Below are 14,895 nucleotides of genomic sequence, written 5' to 3' on the forward strand. Positions count from 1 at the left end.
TCCAGCAGACTCTCTGCGTGAACGCTCAGTTTAAAGTCTGGTGGGAAACCCTTTGGGTGGTTGCTTTGAAGTCACAGGCTTGTGGCTGAGTGCTTAAATTAATATGAAAGTTCCTGGTATCAAGAGGGTTTTGTCCATGTATAACCAATGCCTGGTGAAGGCCCACATGTCCCATGTACTACTTAATTCTGTCACCAAAATGAGCAATGCAATCAAAATCAGGCTGCTTATTGTGTGGTAAGGTTAAGCAGTGTGGCATTTTACCTGATGACAGTTACCTTATGTGACTTTTCTGGCAGAGGTGCTGACTGGGACACAGAGCTGGATGGACAGTACGGTGTCACTGTTCATTGCCTACTCAATGAGCTCTACAGAAAGGCAGGCCTCAATCAAGAATGGGGCTTAATCCGTTATATTTCCGGCATGCTCAAAAAGAGAGTGGAAGTCCTGGCTGAGGTATGAAATACAAATAGTGTTGGTTCAGTTTCCTGTCTGGAAACAGAGATAAAACTACCAGTTTGCTGCTGAGGCTTGTGCTTGCCCTTCTTCTGGTCTTACTTCCCAACATACATAGTGGAGCATTTTTCAGTAAACATTGGTTGCTTTTCTGATCTAAAATCTTATTATGACACCTTTACCTTTCATCTGTGCTGCAAACTGTGCTAATATTGGCATGGACTGAGAATGTCACGCTATAAATGTGAAGGCTTCATTTCATCTCTGTTAATCAGAGAAGCTTAATTATGTGCTTTGAAAGCTGTAGTTGTCATTGGTAATGGTCTATTGCTATTGTGATAGCATGAACACTTTTGGAGCACCAGTACGTCAAGGTGCTAGCAATGATGCAAAAACATGTTCTGCTGACTTCCGTCCCATTGGTAACAAGAAAGATCTCCTGTAAGGGTACAGATTTGATTTTTGAACATTACGAAAATGTTTCCTCTCAAGTACTCTAAAGTATTTGTTTAATTTCCTACTTATCCCTGTGTATTTCTGAAGAGCTCTTTCTCTAATTTGTGGCCATTTTCAAAGCTTTGACTGTCACACCTAGGATGCCCTAATTTAGTGACAGTCATATCTGCAGGGAGCAATTTGTGATAATCGCCTTCCATGGTACTACATTAAGCACATAACCTTTTCCATCCTCAAGATACGATGGATGAGCAGTACAGACATGCTCAAAGAAAGCCCTGTGTATTAAATTGAGAAGGTACCGACAAAGAATTGGGGAGGAAGAGAGTAGAGATGATCTGGTTTGTTCCACATTAAGGGAAGGAAGATAGGCTCTTCAAAATCAGAGGAACATTGCTCTGTGAGGTCTTTGATTCAGGATGCTAAAACAGGTCAACTGAACACCCACTTTTAAAGGTTGATATAAAAGAGTAAATGCTGTGGGTAAATGCTGTGGTACTGGGGGAAGCACCTATTTCAGAATGTATCAAGGTGCCTAATTCAGGAATGTGATGCAGTATGTTTGGTGTTTGTTTCTTTTAAGAGATATATTAGTATGCAGGACTTCTTTAAGCTAATACTGCCAAGTTTTTCAATGATTAAAAATGTTTGTTGTCTTGCATAAAGAACAAACTTTTATCTTATGATGAAGGATAAAGTCCTTTATTGATCTGCCAGCCCCACTGGAGTCCCTAATCATTATGCTGCTGATTTCACTGAGTGAAAAGCAGGCTTTCAGCCTCGACAGACTCTCATAGCCCTGTTGACCTCAATTAACAACTGGCAACTAGTTAACAGCATTCTGCTGGCTCTGCATGTCTCATAGTTAATAGAAATGCACTTAAATATTGCTAAAGAAATGCTTCATTTTCAGGAATTAAAAGCTGTATCACTTCCACATGACTCAGAGAAAGGTCTCTTGCTTTCTGTCCCATTGTGATAGGCATGCACAGACCTTCTGTCACACCACAAGCAACTTACAGTGGGCCTGCCACCAGAACCCCGCGAGAAAATTATTACCACGTAAGTTGGAGCTCTGCCTCGGTTACAGAAGCAGCCTGCCCTTCATGTTCTTGCCAGTACTGTTCTGCTGCTATTATCTGGTTTTAAAATTTATTCCTTACCTTCAGAAGGAATTGCAGCCACCCAGGCAGAATCGTAGGTGCCTTTGTGGTACAAAGATATTTCTGGGTGGCTTGGTTCCAGTGCTTGTTCAAGAGGTTAATCGCAGGTGCCTGAGTCACTGCTAACTGTGGTGTGCCTTCTTGCAGCCCACTACCGCCTGAGGAGCTCACAGATCTTATTTATGAAGCCAGCGGCCAAGACATCAGTATTGCAGTCCTGACACAGGTATACAGCATGCATAAGACAGTTTCTTTCAGTGGTGCCCAGTGTGGCACCAGTGTTTGCTCTGTGACTGGGAAAGCCAAGAGGACCCACTCTGAATGGGTGCCCTTACGGATTTGTCCTTACAGGAAATAATTATGTACTTGGCGATGTACGTCCGGTCACAGCCTAGTCTTTTTGTGGAGATGCTCAGGCTCCGCATTGGTCTGATAATTCAGGTGATGGCCACTGAGCTGGCTCGAAGTCTGAAATGCTCAGGTAAGAGCAATTTTATGATAAGGGTACTTATGACATTATTTCTGCTTCACCTCAGTGGTTGATTTTTCATTTATATGTGTTAAATCCTTTTATTAACTTCTTCATTCAGCACGCAGTTACAAACTTTGAAAATAACTTCCCTTTTTGACTTAACAAAAGATTCCTGTCCCCCCATCTCCCAGTTATTCAAACTGGAGTGGATTTTAAATAAGTAAGTCCCCTGACTTTCAGTAAGTGTTTGAGGTCCAGGTCATCAAATTGCACGTGTGTGTATTTAGGGACCTAATGCCACTAACATCAATGAGAATTAGGACCCTAGGTTTCTTCTGAATATTTGAGCTTTAATTTGTAGATCTGTAGTTTTTATTCAAAGTAACTTGTGATGTATAAGCCTTCTCCCCTCGAATGTGCTTAGTTGAAAAGTATTTGCTGTTTAGATTTCAGCTAGTGATATGTTGTTTTGCCAGGAGGTGAGTAAAAATTCTTACAGGCCCCCAAGATGTTGCATATGTCCTACAAAAACCCAAGAAGTAAGTAACAAGTGGTGCAAGGCAAAAATACTTTAAAACTCATTTTGGAAGAGAAAAGCGAAACTAAAGGGAAATCATGACTGAAGAGAGATCTGAAGAATTTTCCCTATTGAAAGGTATTAGAAGTCTAAGAAGGAGCAGTCATGAAAAGTAATCAAGTTAATGTGACAACCATATAGTCAAATGCTGATACTTAGGAGCATGATCTGGGCCATATTTTTGTTCCATTTTATGTGGAACTCAGCTCTTGTTACCATTTCTAATGCCCTAGCATGTCCTAAAGGAGGATGACTTTGTGGAAGCATATTTTCTGGTCTCCCCAGTTTTCTCGCTTGTGGAGTGCAGAGGAGGGTCCCTGGTAGTTGGTTAGATGGAGCCCACTTCGGACACTGCTGCTTTCTAACTTCAGTGGTTAGTTGCCAGTGTGGGGTAGCAAGTTTCTTCCTTAGGAGAAGTTGACAAAAGGAATGAAGTAATTTTATGGGATAATTCTCTTTCTCTGTGAAGAGTGTACAAAACGCCCTGTTTCCCCCAAACCTGTAGCTGAATAGCAGAAGCTGCTTTGTTCACAGTGCAAAGCCTGTCTTTCCTGGGGTCCCTTTTGTAATTCCTTAGCCTTAAACGACAGCTGCTTTGTACACTGCCCTTGGCTTCACTGCTGCCTTTTCCATGTTCTCCTATGGGAGACTTGTCTGTGCACACGTGTGCTCCTGTGTACGTATGTGCTTTTTCTCCCTCTCACTTACAAGCATGACCCTTTAATCAAATAAAACACAAGCCTTCCACATGCATGCATTTCTTTATGTAATAACTCTGGCTCTGTAATTTAGATCTAGGTGCTGTTGGGAGATGGCTGTAATGCCTTTCCAAGTGATCTTGCTTTACAAAGGAGCAACTGCTTTCTCATCATCAGCTTCAGTAAGATTTTGCACAAGCTACAGCATAATATTCACTAATGCACATAGTGTTATTTCCATGCAGTGTTTGTTGTTTAGTCCTGAAACGTATTTTCTTTGAAATGTGACTCTACGTATTTTTTTCAAGGAAGCATTAGCCACAAAGGTAAATGTGACTGAACTTCATTCATCAGCAGCTTACTTAGGAATAAAGCTATAAAGCCACCTATAGTGATGTTTGTCTTTTTTTTTTTTTTTTTAACTAGGTGAAGAAGCTTCGGAGAGTTTGATGAATCTAAGCCCCTTTGATATGAAAAATCTCCTACACCATATTCTCAGTGGAAAAGAGTTTGGAGTGGAAAGAAGCTGTAAGTTGTCCACTTGGTTACTTTTATATGTTAAGTGAGAACTACAAATACCAAGTTAGATTGTCTTGTAAGTAGGAATCTGCTCTCTCAGCATGTAAATTAGAGCTATAGGTGATGTATTAATCATGGGTGGCCAGTACATGTGTATGTCTGCTGTGGAATAAACAAAACAAATATAATGGAAACTGTCCTGCATTGAAATAAGATTGTATCAAGTTTTCAGTGATATGAAGGCAAACTTTTAAAATGAAGAAATTTTATGTGACCAGAATGAAAATCATAAAAAGGTCATATCTAACCTGCCTTCAAGGACCATGTCTGTGATGCCCAGATATTCCCAACTGGCACGTCAACTGTCTCCTGCATTTATTCTTAGGCCCTCACAGACTCATGGCACCCCTGACCTCTTTTTAAAGCTATGATTGCTCAGTGTGTTGGAAAATCAGGCCCCGATATCTAAGTACAGATCTAGGCCCCTTACTTGATGCAGTCAGGCTTGAACTATTGACGTGATTTGAAAGGATGCTGTCACCAAGAGCATTGTTCAATTCTGAGAGGATATGTGTCTATCTTCAACTTCTAGATACAATTTTGCCTGTTTTTCTACCCCTAGAATTTAAAAAATGTCCATTTGCTTCCTTTAGTGCGACCTGTAGATTCCTCTTCATCTAGCCCTGCGATTTCTATTCATGAAATGGGGCATTCTGGAGCAACGAAAACAGAAAGAAGTGGTATTACTAAATTGAAGAGTGAGATGAAGCAGGTGAGGGTTTTCTGTCAATACTAATCAGAAAATCCAGCTGTTCCAGAACTGTGTTATGTTAGGTTTTATTCTTGGTAAATGACAGAAGTTTCCAAAGATCCTTTGATTTAAAGCTGGTCACTAAATAGAAGGCAGCAAGGCGATGTTTCCTCCAAAAATGTGTTTCCTTTTTTATTCTTGTTTCACATGCTGAATATAGAAGAACTTGGAACAATCTCTAATGCATTCATGGCAGCAACTTTAAAACAGCTCTTTTATCATCTTTAGCTAAGGAGAAGTCAGCTGTACAAAGTGAAGCTTTCATGTAAATTGTTCATTCTTGTACTCTGCCCAAATTGCTGAAGTGGTCCACATGCCTTTTGGAAAAGGTACACTGGGAAAAGAAATCTTGGTTTGTTTTCTTCCTGTTTTGTTTCTTCAGGGATGGAGGATGATTGCTGCTAGAATATATATATATATATGTATATATATGTATGTATGTATGTATGCATATATGTATGTAAGTTCAAAGTACTTTAAATTACACAGTAACTGGGTACGTGGAGAGATATCACAGAAAACAACCAATATATTCTGAATGAATGTGACTGATGGTTTTGTTATGGTTTTTGTTTCTCTATTTTGTGTCATTATTAGTAATTTTCTTTTGCTCTAGATAAATAGGAAGGTAGTAGTCAAATAAAATACATTTATAAGAATGGTTCTATATTTTTCAGGCTGGGTTATTCAGCCTGGAGAAGAGAAGGCTCCACAGAGACCTTATTGGAGCCTTTCAATATATAAAGGTTCTTATGAGAAAGATGTAGAGGTGCTTTTTACCAAGGCCTGTAGTGACAGGACAAGGGGCAATGGTTTTCAACTGAAAGAGGGTGGGTTTAGGTTAGACATGAGGAAGAAATTTTTTACGATGTGGATGGTGAGCCACTGGAACAAGTTGTCCAGAGAAGTGGTGGATGCCCCATCCCTGGCAGTGTTCAAGGCCAGGTTGGACGGGGCTTTGAGCAACCTGGTCTAGTGGAAGGTGTTCCTGCCCATGTCACAGACTAGATGATCTTTAAAGGTCGCTTCCAACGCAAACCATGTTATGATTCTATATTAGAAACCTGTTTTTTAAAGACCTTCTTAACAAGCAAACCTGTTTCATTTAATCTGAGGCCATTTCTGTAAGTTTCTAAGGAAGCATTTGATGTTTTCCTTTGATTGTGTGAGCCAGATTTGCTGAGTAAGCCTTCAGAAAGGAGTGGCGTTTCTGCATGGTCTTGATGTGGAGCATTTGAAGACGACAGTAAGGATCAGTTAATGATCCTTCATAGGACACGATCAGGCAGGGAAGCAAAGGCACCTGTGAAACGCATGGCGTCCATCTCATGAGACCTGCTTGCCGTGTTTGAGCCATGCCACTGCCAAAGCATCATCCTGGCTGAGCCTCGTGGTGTGGCTGTGCCTCTGAAGGTGCTGATAGCTGCTTTCCACTGCCCTGACGCAACTTTGGGGTTCAGCCCGAGGTGTGGTGGGTGGCTGGCTTCAGGACCCTTCCAGGAAAGGAGAGGGACTAGGCACTAGGTGGCAGCGTTATTTTAAGTACAGAGGTGGGCCTGACCTGAAACACTTGGACTTCTGTTGAGGTTGGAAGTGTTATTTCCTGCACTGCTTTTGCATTAGGTGGAAACTTGGTATTTTTCACAGAGAAGGACTTGGCTGGTTTTATTTTTGTTCCCTCCACCTTGCCATTGGTGCTGCTTCCTGCTGCATCTCGCTGCATTCTCTGAATAATTCACTAGATACTAATTCAATGTCATTTGCGGGGGGATCATCTTTGTGTTACAAGGAACATTTCAAGTACTTGTACTAACATCTCTTTGCACCAGTGTTCAGCCGTTGAGCAACTGCAGCTTCCTCATTTGCTGATGTCGTTTCTTGAGTCTGAACATCAAGCTTTTGCCTGGTCTGAACCATGAACACTTAATTAGGAGGCATGGCTTGGGGTGGACAGTTAGAGAAAAGTGCTGTAAGTCTGAGGTGCTTCATCCACATTTCAGCAAAAATTTTGCCTTGCAGCTGTTTGTTTAGCACTGCCCACCCAGTTGGCAGCCCACAGACTTTCTGCAGCAAGGTGACCTTCTCATGCAAAGAGAAGCTGCTGATGTTGCAACAAATGGGGAATGGAAGTGGGGAGCTTGGGGTTTTTCGCAGCCCTGAGTCACAGGGAAGCTTTTGCATGCATTTTAAACTGTGGCAGTTTGTGTTGGTGATGCTTGGAGCTCAGTGGATGGCGCGAGCAGCTTGTGGCTGCCAAATAGGCTCCTGGTATGGTGGGGTCTGCCTCGTGCTGACCCTGGGAATCGGCAGCAGCTGCCCCCAGGTCAGCTGAAGTGCAGCACTGCAAGAGGCCAGGGGCTGTTGCAGTTTTCCCCCCGAGTACCTGAGCTTATTCCATGTTTCTTGCCTTCGCATGGACAAGTTACTTGACTGTGTTTGCGCCCTGTTCTGTCATGGCTGTCTGTCTGACGTGTTGGTGTCTGTTTTTCTTTTGTAGTTCTTTCATGAGAGCCACTCCATGTCCAGCAGCATGTTCACTTCCATGGTAAAACACCGTCTGCAGCCCTGCACCTGCTCTTCAACCTGTGTGTGTGTGTGTGCATGTCTTAGCTCTAGACACCTCCTGTGACTTCTGTGTAAAAACTTGTTTCAAACCCTACCTCTTTGTCTTACTCATCTTCATTGGCAACCAATTCTGATTAGTAATCTTTTAATAGAAGCTGAGTCTCGCATTTAGATCCACTTAGTTCTTCTGAAGCTTAAGTAGTTGTAGATAAAGCACTATAGCAGATTTAGCTACATGATGGTAGATTATGTTACAGGTGTCATCAGTATTTAAAAGTAATGTAGCATTGATAAACGTTGGCAGTCCCTGGATAGTCATGAACTCAGAATAGCTTCAGGTTGCTGAGACAGGGACTTTATGGTCATGGGTCTCTCCTCAAGCAGTCACCTTCTTTCAAGGCAGAGAACTGTAGCTCTTCTTAAGCTCTTGCTGTTAAGGAGGAAGATAATTGTTTAAATAGTTTACCAACAGAAACCTCAACAATTTAAAGTAAGTCTGAGGCTCCAGATCTGTCATGAAGATGTGGAAAGTTTGCAGCTACATGTGCACTTTGAACTGGCAGTTGTGTTTCATGGTTCTCCGCATCTGCAGGCTTGCTGGGATGGCACACCTCCCAGGTGTCCTAAATACACAACTGCAGAGCACCATGAGCCCTGTGGCCTGGCCTGACAACTGCCAGTTTGCTGTTGCCTCTCTCCTTCCACATAGCAGCGCAGCAAGGCAGGCCTCAATTGTGGGTTTGAGTCAAGTGCACAGAATTGTTCAATGAGATCTTTGCTTCTCTGAACCACCCAAGTAGCCAGATTAATTATCGTATGCAGATGGATTTCTCTACTTTGGCACCGACCTTCCTGCTGACCTGCATCCCCTAGCTCTGCTCAACAGGATGGAGGAAGTTCTGTCTGTCTTGGTCAGCGTGCAGTGGAAAGGAATAGCAAGTGTCAAAACATCAAGGGAACACCACCTATGCCTCACTGATACCAGTAGGAGTGGAAATGGACTGTTTTCATTTGCTGGTCTTTTTGCAGAGCTTGGTTGTGTAGAATCAGTGAGCCTACCCTTTGCAAATGTACAATTTTTGGTCTTGTTTTCCTCCTTCCCCAGTATTTGCTCAGGCGGTTTCTTATTCAGAGATGATAGGATTTGAGATGGGGCTGTCAGTGTAGTCCTTTCTGGGTTGAAAGTAATAGGTGTGCAAAAAGGAACAAGAAAACAGAAGAGCACATGATCTTTGGGAGTGCAAACAGTAGGCAGGCTGCATGCATGGAAATGGAAATGAGAATTTGGTGGTAGCGCCACAACTTTGAAGATGATTTGCTGCCTACTCTAGTCTCCAAGTCTGGTAGAATAAAATAATAGAGCAGTAGTGACAATAAAGGAAAGATGACTGATACTTACAGAGAGGCAGGCATGATGATTACATGACCATGTGAAGTCAATTTTTAATCTACTTACTTTAATGGAGCTTTCTGCATGGAGGACCTCTCTTGCTGGAGTCACGGGCCATTTGGCTCTCTTATGATACTAAGCCCAGACCTACCTGCAAATCCCACCATCTTGCACACCAGTGACACTGCCCTCGCAGTCAACTCCTGCTTGTTAAAATAGTCAAGCCTTGTGTTGAACTGAGCGGTGAAGTTTACTTGGTTACGCCCTGTTGAACTGCTTGCCTGTTTTGTGAGAAATGATTGTACTGGAGAACTGAAGGTGGAGAGAAAGGGATCAATCCTGCTCCATCATCTTGTATGACATCATGGCCTGTATTTTTCCGCTGGTTCTGAGGTAGCATTGTAACAGAACGATGTATTCACCAGGAGTAGCACTTGGGGTGGTAGAAAGCAACTAACCAAGGCTTTAATGTTTCTTACAGAAGGGCAGTACTCCATCGTCTCCCACTAGTACTTCTCCAACTGGCTCCAGTGGAGACACCAGCTGGGGTGACCGAAAAGGACAGTGGCTGCGCAGAAGGAGGCTTGATGGTGCTATTAACAGAGTCCCTGTTGGCTTCTATGAGAAAGTCTGGAAAATCCTTCAGAAGGTAAGTTGACAGCTGTGGAGGGCAGGAAGCAAGAAAGCTGTGCAGTAACTTGGGGAGGTGGTGGTCCAGTGGTGGTGTGTCACTGGGAGTTGAAGTTCTCTTCAGCTGGAAGACTGGTGGAAACTAGAGTCATTAGTAGGAGTGTGTCTCGTGAACATAAAAGGGCTCCATTAATACAAGTTCACGTGTTTGTTTGAAAGTGTATTTTTCTCTGAAACCATCGGCGCTGAATTTCAGCTGAACAATTCTGTTCCATCGCTGTCCATTCTGCATCACCCGTGGCCTAATGCAGGTTGTGGTCAGTGCTGCTGTGGGGCACTGTGAGGCAGGGCATGTTCATGTACTTCAGTTCAGAAGGTCTGTGAGGAATGAAGTGGGAAACTGCACTGACTCTTCCAAAATGTCTTCAAATGCTGGCTCTTCTGAGCTTTATGGCATTCTAAACATTTTTTTGGTTTGTTTTTATGTGAAAAGTAAGTCCTTGCCAGCACCTTGGAGATCAGGGGTATGGAAATGTGTTTGAAGCAGCTCTCCAGGAAGGAGGAGAGGGGATTTATGAATTTTTACTCATTTCAAAGTGATTATGCACCTATTCTTCTGCTTTGCTGGACGAAAGCCAGCATTCGACACCTTGCAGCACTGAGCTGTTCATGCCTTCACAGTTGGGAAAAATGTGCATCACCAGCTTAGGTTGATTTTGGTTGTCCTTCTAAAATCACTTACACTGAAGCTGTTAGTGTTGATGTCAGCCAAAACGAGTCATATGTGACCTTGTGGCTATTTATTAATGGGATCTTTCAGTAGAGTGAGTGTCACTTCTGTCCTGACCTAACGTAATAGCTGAGAGTATTTGAATGGGTTTTTCTGGCAATTAAAATCAATTGTGCTTATTTAAGTTGTCTTCAACGTTTCATTCTTAAACTCTCTTTGGACTACTTGTAAAATCTCTCTCTTCTTGGTGCATTTTTGTACCTCAGGTACCTAGATGTGTCATTCCTTAGCCTGCCTTCTTACCATTTAGGTTTTGTCACTCTTTTCGTGTATACCACTTGGTATTTGTAACACTACCTCTCCCCCACTGCTGGTGGCCGACGTCCAAGCACTGCAACATGTTGACATCCTTGAGTTGTGGTGCCCTGGATCTGAAACACTTAACTAAATGTTGTTTTAGCAAAAATGAAAAATAAAGGTTCTCGCTTCTATGGTCTGTTGTACTTTTGCGTTATCTGTTATTTCTACATGCTTTCCCACAGAATGTGCTCATTGATTTGTTTTCCTCCTTTGTGTGCCTCTTGCTGTAGTGGCTCTCTTAAGTACTTTCCTCACCTTCCGTAGCTGGACTGAAACACAGCACACTCTCTACGTGTCATGTCAGGCTATTTCTAACATTTGCCAGGTTATATAATAACTTATTCAGCAAAGGTGAAGTAATATTTTCAACAGGTTTTGTTGGTTTTGTTTGGGGGGGGCGGTGGTGGTGGTGTGTGTTTTGTGTTTGTTTGGGGTTTTTTAACTGAAAGTTGTTATATATTGGCTTAGAACAGCGAACCCTCAGATTTACTTGCAAGAATTGTAATTTCTGTTTATTGTCAATATGTTGTTGTTTCAGTGCCATGGTCTGTCCATTGATGGGTATGTCCTTCCTTCTTCAACCACCAGAGAGGTACAGTAAAATGCCAACAATTTTCTAGCCCCATGATTGAATGTTTGGTTTGACAGTGTACGATGCAGCGGGGCTGCTGTTGCAGATCCTTCATTTTAAGAAGGGTAGAAGATCTGGACCTTCCCCCAGCACCTCCACCAGCTTCCCTGGGGCTGTGCGGATGAGTTCCTGCCAGGCAGGCCTGGGCGCAGGTTTGTGGCAGGGTTTCCCCTTTGCCGAGCTTGCCCTCTGCACACCTTCACTGACCCCACGCACCCACGGAGCAGCGCTTGACAGAGGGTGGTTGATGGAAGTCCTTCAGGCAGGGTGAGAAGAAAGTACGGCCTTGTTGGAATAAAGCAGACGTGTTGCTTGCTACTTATATTTTTAGTATGCTGCAACAGCAGCCAGTGTATTTTGGCGTCACAGTCTCAAAAGTAAATACCAATTAAGGATGATTGTTTCTAACCAAAGCTTTGACTCTTTAAATCCATAACTTTTCCTTAATTTTTTTTTTCCTTAGCTGGATTGCCACTCTGTCTTTAGGCACTCTGACAAGTTTTGAATTCACATCTATAAAACAAACTCTCCTGAACAGTAATGCATCAGCACAAGAGAGTTGCTTGTGTGCCTGAGTCTGTTTTCCTGTCTGGTGCCTTCAGATTTGTCTCTGGCTTCCTTCTCTCCTGAGGGATGGTGGCAGCAGCTGAAGAGAAGAGCTGGAATCTTCTGCCAAATTTAAACCTTTTGTTTTCAGAATAGAAAGCTTTATTTTTTCCTATTGTGTAGATAAACAGGCTTATATTTTTAGCCTGTCAGACCTAGACAGTGTCTAATTTTGCTGTTAAAAGGACTCAAACAAAGTTAAGTGCAAACCTCCCAAGGAAGCAGCCTTTCACATAACATCCACAGAACTATGCCAGTGCAAATTAGGCTGCTCTACAAACAAAATAGCTATATCTCCTGTGTGGAAAAGCATTCACTCTAAGAAGGTGGTTATTTTTAAAACTTGACAGTAATTTTGGCTTTGCAACTAACTGCGATGCCAGAAAGATACTTAAAAGGCAGAGTGTGTGAGACTGCACCATAAGAAGCAAAGAGTTAATTTGTCAGCTAAGCATCAGCAGTCCTGTATGTAACCAAAATGTGTGTGTGATGGGTTGCAGGGCTGGAGCGGTCTTCTGGAAGTTGTGTAACTGTTTGCAGGATCAGGGCCTAGCTACACAGAAAGTTTCTGTAAGTGCTAAAGCTGCGCAAGCATTTTGTTCGCTTCAGTCAGTCTACCCCCACGTACAGAGAGGAGCATATGTGTAAGTGCTTGCAGGATGTGGGGAACTAGTCTTTTGGATGTGTCAGTTTTTGTCTCCATTTCCACTCAAACTTGCCAGATGACCCCGTGCGAAATCAAGTTTGCTGTGCACGTGGAGTCGGTGCTGAACCACGTACCCCAGCCTGAGTACAGGCAGCTCTTGGTGGAAGCTATTCTCGTTCTCACATTCCTCTCTGACATCGAGGTGAACAGCATCGGGGGCATCATCCATGTGGATCGAATCGTGCACATGGCCAATGACCTGTTTCTGCAGGAGCTGGTGAGTTCAAAGGGCAGTGGTGGGAAGCTTCCACATTTGAAAATGGTGCCCTGCTCCTTTTTTAATATGTGTGATGATCTTGATCTTATCCTTATTCTTTCCCCTACAAAGACAGACCAAATCACTTGAGTATCTTCTGGAAATATATTTGGAAAACTAATCTAAGAATTGCGAGAGATCTAAAGGGAATAAAATTGTAGTGGCTAACAAGCTCTGAAGTAAGCGGGTAGACTGAAGTGAAGTTTTGCTTTACCGAGGCATTAGAATTACTAATATTTGAGTAATCCCACCCGCCCGTCCCAAAGGACAAACATCTGTGAATTCATATGTTCCTCATTTACTTGCACTGATCCAACTAAGTCATGTGGGTCCTATGATAATCCTGATTAAGGTTTTCATGAGGAAAAGGAGAACTGGCTTCAGTATTCAGCACAAATGCAAAAGCATAACGTGGCGGGGTTTTTCCAATAAATAAGCATGCACACCTAACTTTCCCTATTTCTTTCTTTGTGTCTTTTCAGAAATCATTCGGAGCTACTGGTAGTATCTTGGAGAAAGACGTAGCCACAGGAATTTGCCACTTTTTTTATGACAGTGCTCCAAGTGGGGCCTATGGCACCATGACGTACCTAACAAAAGCCATAATTATTTATTTACATGATTTCCTGCCTAGCACAGGCTGTGCAATGCAATAAGCGATGCCTCATGCAGGAGGGAAGGCTCAGAAGCTCTTTCTCCCGATTTCCCTGTCATGAACCTCTTGTTTAGTTGCTGCATGTATGTGTGCTGTGCACTACCTCAGCATTTTACAGTAGTCATGCTACGTGCATGTGGGGCACAGGTAGGTGGAGTTTGGTTTGGTTTTAAGACTGTGTGAGCAATAACAAATAATGAGGCTTATTCTGCCCAAAGTGCGTAAATGTAATTCATATTAAATTAGCAAGAATTATACAGTTCTGCCAAGGGGAAAACAGATTACTCTGTGGAGATCAAAAGGCATAATAAAACAAGGGAGCTGTATCTCAGACATAAAGCCTCCCAAATAAGGGAAGTGATGGAATTCATTAATTTTTCTCCTGCTGTGTGTGAATGTGTATCATTGTGAATCACTAATGCACAGTGTGAGACATCCAGGGAAATGTAAATTAGAGGAATAGGAATAACTTGAAATAACCAGGTGATATTTCTCATACATGTTTATCCTGATTCTCATCTCATTCGCACCTAGTCAGTGCAGGGCTAATGCCACTAGAGACAAATGTCATACAATATCCACTAATTTGAGAGGATAGCCTCCCTCAGGAAGCTGCATCTGTCTTTAATCTGAACAAAATAGCTTCCTTCCCTGCCTCCCCAGGGCTTTGGAGGCAAAAATCTCAAGACTCCAGCTTCCTCAGGGTGATAGACAGTTTTATGCCTGTAATCCTTTCCTCTGAATGGAGCAAGATCGACCTCTTCCACCAGAGCACCCTTTCCAAGTCTTCCGATCCTTTCCCTTGCAAATAGCCTCAGAGTTAAGTACTGTGTAATTGTCACCCTTCCAGTACCGTGTGAGTTTATGGAAGGCTTTGATGTTTTTCTTTAACTTTTTTTTTTTCCTTTTCCTTTTTTCTTTTTTTTTTTTTTTTTTTTTTTTTTTTTGAAGACACATTTGTCACATGTTGTTAGGAATGGGCTGCCTGGAAGCCTCCCTTCAGACAGCTCCCAGCTTAGTGCCTGCACCTTGAATCTTTCCACTGGAAACCCGTTTCTGTAGCTGCTCCCAGCTGCTGCAAGGAGAATAGGTGTGTACTGCAGGGAAATGGCTGGGTAGCCATTTAAACTGAAAATAGAGGTAGGCTACCTCTGGAAGGTACCCCAGGTGTCAGCTGTGGTTTCCTTTGCGCTGGTGCTGCTGGTTTTGCCAAC

The 14,895-nt window shown here is 42.7% G+C and overlaps 1 protein-coding gene across 3 annotated transcripts in view; it reads left to right on the plus strand.

Annotated features, from left to right (window-relative positions):
• Positions 1-14,179, plus strand: part of PHKA2 (phosphorylase kinase regulatory subunit alpha 2) — a 43,568-nt gene extending 29,389 nt beyond the window's left edge. For 2 of the 3 annotated variants that reach the window (XM_049834835.1, XM_049834838.1), the window contains 11 exons: positions 300-456; positions 1,895-1,974; positions 2,223-2,301; positions 2,427-2,556; positions 4,249-4,350; positions 4,995-5,113; positions 7,650-7,697; positions 9,589-9,756; positions 11,366-11,419; positions 12,787-12,987; positions 13,509-14,179. In XM_049834835.1, the coding sequence (XP_049690792.1) occupies positions 300-456; positions 1,895-1,974; positions 2,223-2,301; positions 2,427-2,556; positions 4,249-4,350; positions 4,995-5,113; positions 7,650-7,697; positions 9,589-9,756; positions 11,366-11,419; positions 12,787-12,987; positions 13,509-13,682 (1,312 nt within the window). In that variant the 3' untranslated portion in view covers positions 13,683-14,179. The remainder of the gene's footprint in view (positions 1-299; positions 457-1,894; positions 1,975-2,222; positions 2,302-2,426; positions 2,557-4,248; positions 4,351-4,994; positions 5,114-7,649; positions 7,698-9,588; positions 9,757-11,365; positions 11,420-12,786; positions 12,988-13,508) is intronic. The other variant, XM_049834837.1, reaches the window with a different exon arrangement.
• Positions 14,180-14,895: the final 716 nt, after the last annotated feature.

The sequence above is a fragment of the Accipiter gentilis genome, chromosome 32 (genome assembly GCF_929443795.1).
Source record: "Accipiter gentilis chromosome 32, bAccGen1.1, whole genome shotgun sequence".
Classification (NCBI taxonomy): domain Eukaryota; kingdom Metazoa; phylum Chordata; class Aves; order Accipitriformes; family Accipitridae; genus Astur; species Astur gentilis.